Here is a 12,074-nt window from a genome sequence, read left to right on the forward strand (position 1 = left end):
ATGTACACCAGACTAACATGAATAGTAACACAGTGATTATGCTAATGGATTAGTCATGTAAATTTCTGAACTAATCCCCAGCATGATCCCTCCCTCTTTTGGGTTTCTGTGACTGGAACCGAAGGCTTGGAGGGAACATCCTTGGCTCTAAGTTATTAATGTCATTAAAAAGCCAAAGCAAATCTATTTCAACCTTCTGTTCTGGATATAATAATCTGGGAACTTGCTTTCCAATCCATTGGCTACTCAGCAGGGTCACAGAGGTGACTGTACAGTGGAGGCAACCTCTTCAGTGAAATTGACAAGCTGGGTAGGCTGTGATTAGTTGCAATGAAGAGGTCCAGAAATGGCCACTGAGACACTGGTGATCAAAGCATTTCTCTCAGAGAGTTCAGATGATTGCTAACTCCTTGGAAGTTACCTCACGTGTCTAACATCACTCACCTTCAGCTGCACTTCCCTGCTGCTAGCTTTCCCCAGGAATGGGAGCAGCTTATGCAGACTACCTTGTATTTCTGATGAGGGACAAGATCCAAAACGGCACCATCACTAACAGCATCAGCTGCTGCCTCCTACCTTGCAAGGTGACAGAAATCCTGCTAGAAGGAAGTGAGGCCCTGAACAAAGGCTCTAACAGGCAGAGGATCAGCTCTGTGGACGAGTCTGAGTACCTCGGAAGACTCTGGCTCTGGCTGAAAGTCATGGTTGACATCTGCAGCCTCCCAGAGCAAGAACTGCCTTTCCAGTGGATCAGGTAGGTGAACACCATCAAAGGCCACACCACACCACTTGGCCAGAGAGGTTTGACTGTTCATTGTGACTTGTGTGAATAACAAGGAGGGCTAACAGTTGTGAAAGGTGACTGTGGGACATAGGCGCAAGAGGACAATATGATGAGGGCCGGTGAGCATGTTGGCTGCTCACATGGGGATGGAAGGTCCCTGCAGAGACACAAATGAGTGGAACTGTAAAATGTGTATTGTCCTGAGGAGGGCTGTGCTGAAGAATATTGGGAAAAATCAGGATGTGGGGATTTGCACTGGAAAGTGTTAAGCCAGAAAAATTCAAGATCCTGTATCCTCTTGGTGCATTGTTCCTATGTTGGAGGGAGCAGTCACTTTCTTTGAAATTCCTCAGCCACTTCCATTTACTGCATGATTGGAGTGATGGCCATGGTTTTCCTGGCTGGAGTCAAGCTCACCTCATTGCAGCTTCTCAGATCCTGTCGCAGGACTTTCAGGGAAGAATGAGACACCCAGAGGCAGCCTTCCCAGGTCTTCTGTGTATTCCCATGGCTTCAGCCCTTGCGTCTGCTTTAATTAGAAGTTATAGAATGAAAGAATGAACACATCATATCACCTGCTTTCCTTCATTGGTGAGGCAACCCAGAGGTGTTCCAACTTGCTGCAGGGACTAGATCCTGAAGATTCCACCCATTTAATTCAATACCTAACATGGCAGCTGAGGAATTTAAATGCAGTTAATTAAATAAAATAAGTTAACCCTGCCAAGTCCCTCTCACTAACATTTAACAACAGCTCACTACAGTCCAACAATCACAACAATGCTCTTCAGCCAAACTCCCAGACTTTCTCCATCATTATCTCTGGACCTGTCTAATGCCAATGGCCCAACAGACTCACTAGAGAAGGTGCTACAGTTTCATGGCACTAGTTCCAATAAGAGCAATAAATGTCTTGCTGATTAACACCTACCAACCCCTCTCAAATCAGAAATCCTCAATGTTCATTACCCCTTGGAAGAGGCACTGAGGACATCAAGGCCCTAAAAGTGTTGGTTTGGTGTATTTCAACATCTGTCATCAAGAATGGCTCAGTAGCCCCACTACTGACCAAACTGGACAAGTTCGATTCAGGAGCCAAATGGTCCTGGCAGAATCTAAACTGAATCAGTGGGTAGGGTATTTTAAATTTATTCATTCATGGCATTGCTGGCTGGGCCAGCTTTTATTACCCATTCCCAGTGCCTTTGCTGAGTAAGAGCCACTTGATAACACTATCAATGACACCTGATCATTGAGAGCAGACTGATGGGATGTTAATTACCTAGACTGGTATCATTCCCCTTTTTATGGACGTCATTAATGTAGATAATTCCCACTTTGTTGGGTAGATGCCATAGTCACTATTGACCGAAACTTTTTAAAAGGGATCCTCCATATAAATACTATGGCTACAAAAGCAAGCTAGATGCAAGAAATTCAACTCTTTTAACAGAAATTTTATTTTCATGGAATCCCTACAGTGTGGAAACAGGCCCTTTGGCCCAACAAGTCCACACCAAACCTCATAGCATCCCACCCAGACCCATCCCTCTATAACTCACCTAATCCACTAATCCCTGAACACTATGGGCAATTTAGCATAGCCAATCCACCTAGCCTGCACATCTGTGGACTGTGGGAGGAAACCAGAGTAAACCTCCACAGACATGGGGAGAATGTGCAAACTCCACACAGACAGTCACCCAAAGGTGGGTTTGAACCCAGGACCCTAGCACTGTGAGGCAACAGCACTAACCACTGAGCCACTGTGCTGCCCCACTTCTTGAAACCTTTCTTCCACCTACAAGATGCCAGTCGGGAGTATGATGGAATAATGACCACTTGTTTGTATGAGTACAGTCCAACAGCCATGACCCAAACTCAATGATATCCCAGACAAAGTCACCCGCTAGATTGACGTTCTGGTCACTACCTTAAATTTTCTCTCTTCACCATCAGCAAACAGTGACAGCAATGTGCACCATCTACATGATACACTACAATAACTAACCAAGGCTCCTTCAACAAAGCTGCCAACTCTACCAACTGGAAGAAAAGTGAGACCAGAAGTATAGGAACTCAACCATATGCAGGTTCTCCTCGAAGCCACACATCTATCCTGACTAAGGACTATATTGCTGTTCCCGCACTGTCACTGGGTCAAAAACTGAAACTCCCTTCCCAATAGCACTGTGGGGGTACCTACACCCCAAGGAAGACCATGGTTTAAGAAGGCTGCTCACCATCAAATTCTGATGAAATGCTGGCCTTGCTGGTGACGCCCACATCCTGTGAACAAATAAAGACACCCACATACAATAAGAGAGAAAATGTCTGGAAAATTCCTCTCCAATCCTTTTATGTGATTGAAACCAATCCAGGAGAATACACTGACCCAGATTTATGCCACATGAATAAAATGATTTAGAAAAATTAATAGCAGTTAGATGAATTAGCTTTTTTTTAAATAAAACTTAAAGCTTAGCTCAAATTTTGTCATCAAAGTGACAATTGTTGTATAAATACTGAGTTAGGAAATAAACCAGGCAATGAAGAGAATTCAAAATTGTAACCAAGACTTTAAAGAAAATACCACATGTCAAAAATGAAGTGACTTCCGTCATCCATGAGAAAAGATAAATAACTTTACCACAATGCACAGATGTCATGCACATTTAGCTCTTACTTAACCTCAGGGAATGATTTCCATCCCCACAAGCAACTCATATACAACACCCAGTAAGTGAGCAAAAAGATCCGAACAGTATTTTGTCAAGATGCAATGAGATTTCAAATGGCTTAGTTTGCCAAGTCAGCGAGTAACAGTTATACAGGAAGAAAGAATGAACATTGCAAGTCACACACTGCATAATCAAAATGGGTTGGTCATCATCTATAAGGAGATTTATATTTTGGGAATAACTTTTTAGGCAGAACTGAAAATTGAAAGGTAAGCATATTAATATTGGCAACAAAAGATGATGTAGAAACAATATGCAGATTGAGGTCCAATGCACAGAACCTCAATTGCCATTTTAGAATCAGAGCCTCTGCTATATTTAAGAGAACCATACAAAAGTACATTTTAGGTCTGGCCTCATATCTGGTCTTTAGAGCTTTGTGACTCTGACAGTCTCTGCCCAGACTTAGTTGATTAATATACTGCAGTTTGTCAGGAAGTTTTAACTTGTTAAGAAGTAGTAACTCTAATGGAGTTTTCTTTTAAATATATGAGCAAGCTACTGATAACCCTTGAAAATGAATCCATTTATAGTCAAAGCTATCAGATGTATCCAAAAAGGAAGTGGGAATGCCTTTGCAATGAGATTCATTCACTTAACCATCTCCCACTCACACGGATTGTGTAATTTTCCTCTATTGTGAAACTCAAGTGGGATGTTTTCTACTCTTGAGAAACCTATTTTTTTCACTGTGTCAATTATTGAGTGGAGAGGCTTGATAATAAATGTCCCTTGGATGGGGTTTCTTCTCGTGCACAAGCGAAAAGGCAAGTGTTGGGAAAACTGGCCTTTTCAACGGTTACCTGCAAGAGAAAAAGACCCTATATAGAAACCCTGAACTTGTTTGAGTTCTCTGACCTGTTTAAATGGGTAATAAGGTTAATGGCTGATCGACCCAATCTTTACGGTATAAAATGCAAGTAATAGCCATTCAGTAGGATGCATGGCCTGGATGCTTCTTTTTTTCCAGTAAGGGTCCCTTATTGTGTTATTGATCAGTGCTTGCCAGGAAGAATGCCCCAGTCCTCTTCAAATAGCATCATAGGAACGTTCACACTTTCCAGGAAGGGCAGATAGGATATTGATTGACCATCCCATCAATGTAGTAACACCTCTGCACTAAAATGTCAGCTTAGACTGTACATTTCTGATTGCAAGGTGAGAATGTGATGATTGAAGAAATGTTTGTAGGTAAATCGCATTATGTTAATACTGAGACCAGGAGCTGTGGAGGTGTACAGGGATTTAAGATGCCTACATGTCCAAATTAGTGAAACACAGTTACTAAAAGTAATAGAAAGAGGAGTTGGAATTCGAGAATGAGGAAGTGGTAATTCAGATGTTGAGATGTGATCAGGCCAATATCCCTCTAAATCCTTTCTACACACGTATCCATCCAGATGCCTTTTAAATGTTGTAATTATGCCTCCAGCACCTCCTCTGGCAACTCATTCCATACACGCACAATCCTCTGCATGAAAAGATTGTCCTTCAGGTCCCTTTTAAATCTTTCCCCTCTCACCTTAAAGCTATGCTCTCTAGTTTTGGACTCCCCTACCCTGGGAAAAAGACCTTGGCTATTCAGCCTATTAATGCCCCTCATGATTTTATAAACTTCAACAAGTCACCCCTCAGCCTTTGACACTCCAGGGGGAAAAATCCTGCCTATTCAGCCTCTCCCTATAACTCAAACCCTCTAGTCCTAGCAACATCCTTGTAAATCTTTTCTACACCCTCTCAAGTTTAATATTTTTTCTATAGCAGGGACACCATTTAGTTTTTGGACATCACCTCAGGAAAGATATACTTGTCTTGGAATGAATTAACACAGATTTATGTGAATTACACTGTAAATTGAAGAGGTAAATGATAGGGTCAGACTGCACAAGCATGACCTATATTCCTTTCAGTTTATAAGTTTGAGGGTATGGTCCAATAGAAGCATTTAAAATGATTATAGGATTCACTAAGGTGGATGTAGTAAAGAAGCTAGAATTCAGTGATTTAGGCATAAAGAAACACATTTTCCCACATAGAGCAGTGAAAATCTGGAATGCACTGTCACAAAATATTGACGGATTTGAGAGTATATAAAGGTCTCATAATCCATCTTACCCTGTGGGTCACTTGAAACATGACATGCTACTAGAAGTAAGCTCTCTGTGTAACTTCATAGCTTGTTGATAGCTTTGACAGTTTATGAATGTCAAAGGATAGATAACAAACTTTAGATAGATTAAGTTGAGAAGCAGATCAACTATCATCTAACTGAATGTTCAGGCAAGCACAAATGTTAAATGACCAGCTTCTGTTCCTACACTTATCCCTGGAATATCCTAGATGAATCCTTTGCAGGCCTTGCCTTTCTCATTAAAGAAAGTGTCCATCATTGGACTCAATATTTGAACTGCAGCTTACCCAATGATTTATCCAAACATCACTGCTTTATATTCAATGCCCTTATTTCTAAAATCCAGGATCATAGAATCATGGAATGGTTAAAGCATAGAAAGAAGGCCATTTGATCCATCTTGTCTGTACTGCCTCTCAGAAGGGGCAATTCACCCAGTGGCATTCCCCTATCCATCTCCCTTGAGACACATAATCTTCCATTTCAGATAATAATCTAATTTTCTCCTGAATGTCTTGATTGAATTTGCATCAAGCACCCTCTCAGGAAACACATTCAGATCCTGAGCACTCACCATGTAAAAAAAAGGTTTCCTCATGTCACCATTGCTTCCTTAGTCACTTACCTCAAATCTTTTCCCTTCTGTTCTTGATCTGACCAATAATCGGAACAGATTTTCCTATCTACTGTATCCAGAGCACTCATTATTTTGAATATGTCTATCAAGTTGCTTCTCAGGCTTCTTTTCTCCTGGAAATACAGTACCAACTTCTCCAATGTATTGTAGAGTTGTATCTTTATTATCAATTATCTATTGTGTCTTTTTGTACAAAAATGGATTGCCACACACTTCTCTGCATTACATTTCACCTGGCTGCCATTTCCACCAACCTGTATATGTTCCATATGCTTTCTCAAGCCTTATTAATTTGTACTCCTACATAAAGAATTCTGAATCTGAACTCCTACCACCAACACACCCTGGGTTGCTGTGTTATATCTCATGGTCAATGTGGGAGTATACCTTTAAGATTCATAATATCATCACTATTATAGTATGCAACCTGAGTGTATAAAGGTCTCATACTCCATCTTACCCTGTGGGTCACTTGAAACATGACATGCTACTAGAAGCAAACTCCTCTGTGTAACTTCATAGCTTGTTGATAGCCTTGACACTTTGGTCATGAGGAATATAATGATTGTATATACAGTTCACTGTAATAGACATCTGTTGGGTTCTTCAAAACCATAAAATCCACATCTAGTTTCTTATATTACAATTAATAATATATACATTGCTGCATTAGGTAAATCACATCGCTGGTGGCAAAATCACATCACTGCTCTATTCTTATGTAATTTTGTAGTATGAAATAAATTCAGTCCCTGATCCAGATTGATTCCAGGTGGATTTGGGACCTGCCTCCTTGCCCTACCTTTGAGGATGTGGCGCTGTGCATTGGACCTGTCTTTGGGCAGAGAATTGAAAAAGAAGACAATATCCATTATATTTCCTTGTCAATATCGCATATTACGTAATTTCCCCAAGGATAATATATTCCAAAAGGCAATGAAATTCAAGTCAGTTATGATGATCAAACAGTATTTAATTCAATCAACTTTAAAAGTCAATGCAAGTGAACAGCTTTTTTCAAACCATTTTTCTAAGGTGACTTTCTAAGGCTTCATATGAGCTGGATATGTGCAGGCACTGTAGTTTGGCAACAACCATACAAGCTGTCTAAATCTAAGATTAAAACAGATCCAAAGAGACAGATGGTGGAAGTTAGTTTGGAGTGGGAGACAGTATATGCAATATTTCAACTGCAAACTCCACCAGAAAATTAGTTTCATTGAAGTTAACAGAGCTGCATATTAGACTGAATGTGTAACTGGCAGCAGATGTGCTCCAGCTTGTTTTGTGCCCCCAGGTCAAATTTCACCCACATGATTTTGTGGTTCTTCTGTGGTTAGCTTAATAGAATATCTACAGAATGAAAAGCAAGGTGAAGTCGCCCACTTCATCCTCACATAAAACCCATTCCTTACAAGGTATCCCATTCCAAAGTCTCATTGAGAACAGAAGGATTCCATATGCTATCTTGTTCTATTGTTGTGTTTTATTTGTCGGCCCAATTTCCTGAATTCCTAATTCTTTGCAACCACCTCATTATAATGAATGTTACTTTCCTCTTACCAATCACCACCAGGCTGTCTTGTTGTTTTGTGCAACATATGATTCACCCTTAGGTGTTGAGTTATTGATTTGAATTGTGCCAGCGCAAGCAGGAACTAATTAAATTATTGGTACCTCACAAAGGTAGAGGCAAAATCTATTCACAACGATGTTGACAAAAGCCAGAGAGTAGTCAGCACCTCCTGACCAGAGGGGCATGTTGCACGCAACAGAAAAACTTGAAGAAATTATCCCAATTAAAATGGAAGAGAGGGTCTTACTTTCTTCTACACATTCTTCTCCAGGAAGGCTCTAAAACATTACAATATACTGCATTAACATTATAAAGTTTAGCGTCACATTAGTCAGGTAGAATCAGCTAGAAATCTTCTTATCTGGTCAATATAATTGAAACAAAATCTCTCCCGCATTCCACTCATGGTTACTGTAAAAGATTTGCTTCTATTGAAGAACTATTCAAGCTGAGACAAGCTGAAATGCATTAATGCAAAACTTTGTGATCATTGCTCTTATTGTCCCTCCTTTGGCAGGAAAAGTGCGAGCGACAACAGAAATCACTACAACTCATCTTGGAAGTTGCAGAATCAGTCATAACAGGTAGAGATGGAGCCTGAATCCATAACCACAGGAAAATGAGGGGAGTAGCTTACTGACACAAACCACATTGATCTAATTAATAATTCCATCTTCAGGGTGTTTGAAATGAGTGTGAGCATATTCCTTCCACCTAGCTTGGGATTTTTTTTGTAACCACAACAAAAACACTTTGAGCTAAGAATGTTTTCAGATCCATTCAGGTATTTTTGTTTCATTTAATTATCGACGATATTAACTTGATCCAGTTGAACTCACCTGAAATAATTCGGTAAGATATGATTTCACTTGCCTCATTTAATGAATTACTAATTTTTAAAAAGATGTTATGCAAGCATTTGTCCAAAGTTTGGCTTCATTTTGCAATCCTTAGTTAGTAAGCAAGTGAAATTTGCAAATTAAAATATCATGTGAATATCATCCAAAGGATGATTTGTTCCTCAGCAGCAGCTCAAACCCAGATCAGTAGGTCCATCATTGCTGACTATTCCAAAAGTGTCAACTAGATCATCAGTGGGACATATTGGGAAATTTTACCATCAATAAATCATAATGTTTTTCTTTCTTTTCTTGTAGTAAGCATATTTTTCACTCTTTAAAGGAGTAAAACAGACATTGACGCAGGGAATTATAGAATTATGGAAGAATACAGCACAGTAGGAGCCCTGTGCTGTCTCTGTTGTAGAGTCACAGAGCTTTGTTTTTACTTGTTGTTTCAGTGCACCAAGCAAAAATAGTCAAGATAGAAGATAACAGCAAAGATGCCTCAATGCCAAACGCCTGGTATTTTACCAATCACTTAAGCATAACTTTTTGTGGTTAAGATAGGTAATATATATGTCATGAAAATTACTTTCTGATCCCTTGAAATAATGAGCAGGCAAAAGAATGGATTTGAGTTATAGATGTTCCTGTAACTTTATGGAATAAATGCAGACAGTTGCCAAGAGAAAACATCAATTATATTGAACATTGATTGCAGATATTTCCAGGGAAAGGAACTTTAATTAGAGTTCTGATCTGTCAGGCAGCTACACGTTATATACCTAGGGAGCAGCTGTTTCTTTCTCCTAATTTGCTCTGATTTCTAATTACATGAAGGAGGGGGTTCTTTTTTGCTCTCGTGTTAAGGAGGTTCCACAGAGCTTCTGTAACACAATTCTGTAATGATAAAGGATAAGTTGCATTTATCATGCTGAATGTTCATCCTGGTGTGAGTGTGCTGAATTTGGTAGACAGTTGCCAAGGTCTCTAGACTTCTACTTAAGTTGATCCTGTGATACTGCAGTTAATAATTGAGTAAACTGTCATTGTGGTCAGAGGTTTTTGAGAGTGATCCTGAAGTCAATAGACAGTATGAAGGACTGAAGTTAGTAGTTTTAGTGCTCACTAATGTTAGTCAAACGCTACTAAAGCTGTGATGTCTACAGATGAGACTGAGGGTGTTACCAGGCTTTCAAGGTGTCAGTTTTCCCCTATTGTCCATTATTAATAAAAAGTGAGTGGAGTCCCCCTGCTGAGATTGGATGCAGTCTCCTTGGCAGCGTGGCATTGAAAGAATAACCATGAGCTCCAGGACCAAGCTGTCCTTTCTGCTTCCTTGTGTCCTCAGTATAGCTGCAGAATAACATGATATTGTGCTGCTACTGATCAATGACATGTTGTACCCTGTAACCTCTGGGCCTGGCATTCAGTCACACTTTCAATTGTTTGCAGTGAAGAAGGTTATCGTTGATCAGGTGAGCTAATGGGCCATGGAGTGGCAGATGGAGTTTAATTTAGATAAATGTGCGGTGTTGCATTTTGGTAAGGCAAATCAAGGCAGGATTTATATAATTAATGGTAGGGCCCTGGGGAGTCTTGCCAAATAAAGAGACCTAAGGGTGCGGGTACATACTTCCTTGAAAATGGAGTCACAGGTAGACAGGGTGAAGAAAGCATTTGGCACACCTGCCTACATTGATCAAAACATTGAGTGTAACAGTTGGAATGTCATGTCACAGCTATACAGGATACTGGTGAGGCCACTTGTAGAATGCTGTGTTCAGTTCTGGTCACCCTTCTATTAGAAGCATATTGTCAAGATTGAGAGGCTGCTGAAAAGATTTACATGGAGGTTTGAGTTATAGGGAGCGGCTGATTAGGCTGGGTTTTTTCCCCCCCCGGAGCATCAGAGGCTAAGGGCTGACCAATAGAAGCTAATAAAATCGTGAGGGTGAATAGCAAAGGTCTTTTCCCCAGGGTAGGGCAGTCCAAAGCTAGAGGGCATAGGTTTAAGGCGAGAAGGGAAAGATTTAAAAGGGACCTGAGGGGTTAGTTTTTCATGCAGAGGGTGGTGGGTGTATGGAACGAGCTGCCAGAGGACGTGGCAGAGGCGGGTACAATTACAACAATTAAAAGGCATCTGGATGGGTATATGAATAGGAAGGATCTAGAGAGATGTGATTCAAGTGCTGGCAAATGGGACTAGATCAGTTTAGGATATCTGATCAGCATGGACAAGTTGAACCTAAGGCTCTGTTTCTGTGCTGTATAAATCTATGACTATAGAGTAGAACAGGGAGTCTTTGATAGACCTATTGTAAACTTGTCATGCACATCTTCGAGCAGCAGACCTAGACAGCACAGCTCATTCATTCTCATCACTGCATATATTGTCCTGTACCTCTATGTAGAATCTGAATAATGTAGTAAGAAAGACTTTTCTCAAAAGTAGAAGTGTTTGCTCCATTAAAACGAGACATGCGTGTATTATATCAAGAGATGTGGAGTAAAAGAGGAAGGTGACTAGTTCTAAAATAATTACACCTAAACAAAAGGCAAAAATCAAAACAGAATAACATAAAATACTCCAATGAGAAAATGATGTGAAGTCTCAACTTTTGCATTAAAACATGAACATGTGAAAAAGAGGATTAAAAGCAGGAGGAAGCTGATCCACTTTCATTTCACCTTCCTACAATATCACTAATCCCTTCAGCATCCAAACATCCAGAGGCTGAATCTTACCACATTTTGGCTAAGTGGTCATTTCCATTGAGTTTCATGGAGGTTTCTCTCCACAAGGCCTAGTGAGTATTCTCACACTATCATCCCAAACCCGCCTGTTTTACTAAACACCACACCCCTATGGCTGACTTTCGTCCAATACCTGATTCTCCCATTTGTTGAAACCAGATATACTTACCACTGCCTGAATATAACGGGATATTCCGTCATCCCAGGTGTTGGTGCCATATTTAAAAGTGTGTTGCACACCCAGATAAGCCCTGGCACGGCTGAATTGTCCTTCACAGTCAATATCATGCACAATAGTTACAAATCAGTGCCTATCACAGCATAGAAGCTGACACTTACTTCCAGCACCTTCTATCACTATCCGGATTGATGTTAAGGAACATGTAGGCCCATCCCATCTCACAGTCCTCTATAAGTCAGTGTTACTCTTTTCCCACTGTCCACCATAGGCCAGCATCTTACCATTCTTCAATGTGGGACCATCACATACAGGGGAACCTTCAAAAGATGCAAAAAAATCCATTTTTATTTAAAACACTGAAAGCAAGCAGACATCAGAGACAAACAGAAGTTGCATTTTTCTCCCAGAATACAGGTAAGCTGTTT

At 40.3% G+C, this 12,074-nt stretch overlaps 1 protein-coding gene across 1 annotated transcript in view; it reads left to right on the forward strand.

Moving 5' to 3' along the window:
* Nucleotides 1-482: 482 nt before the first annotated feature.
* The window catches only part of LOC109913383 (huntingtin-interacting protein 1-related protein), a 254,945-nt gene continuing 243,353 nt past the window's right edge, over nt 483-12,074 (forward strand). Inside the window, exons 1-2 of the mRNA XM_048611714.1 lie at nt 483-754; nt 9,052-9,106. Coding sequence (XP_048467671.1) covers nt 483-754; nt 9,052-9,106 — 327 coding nt within the window. The remainder of the gene's footprint in view (nt 755-9,051; nt 9,107-12,074) is intronic.

Source organism: Rhincodon typus, chromosome 24 (genome assembly GCF_021869965.1).
Source record: "Rhincodon typus isolate 14 chromosome 24, sRhiTyp1.1, whole genome shotgun sequence".
Taxonomy (NCBI): domain Eukaryota; kingdom Metazoa; phylum Chordata; class Chondrichthyes; order Orectolobiformes; family Rhincodontidae; genus Rhincodon; species Rhincodon typus.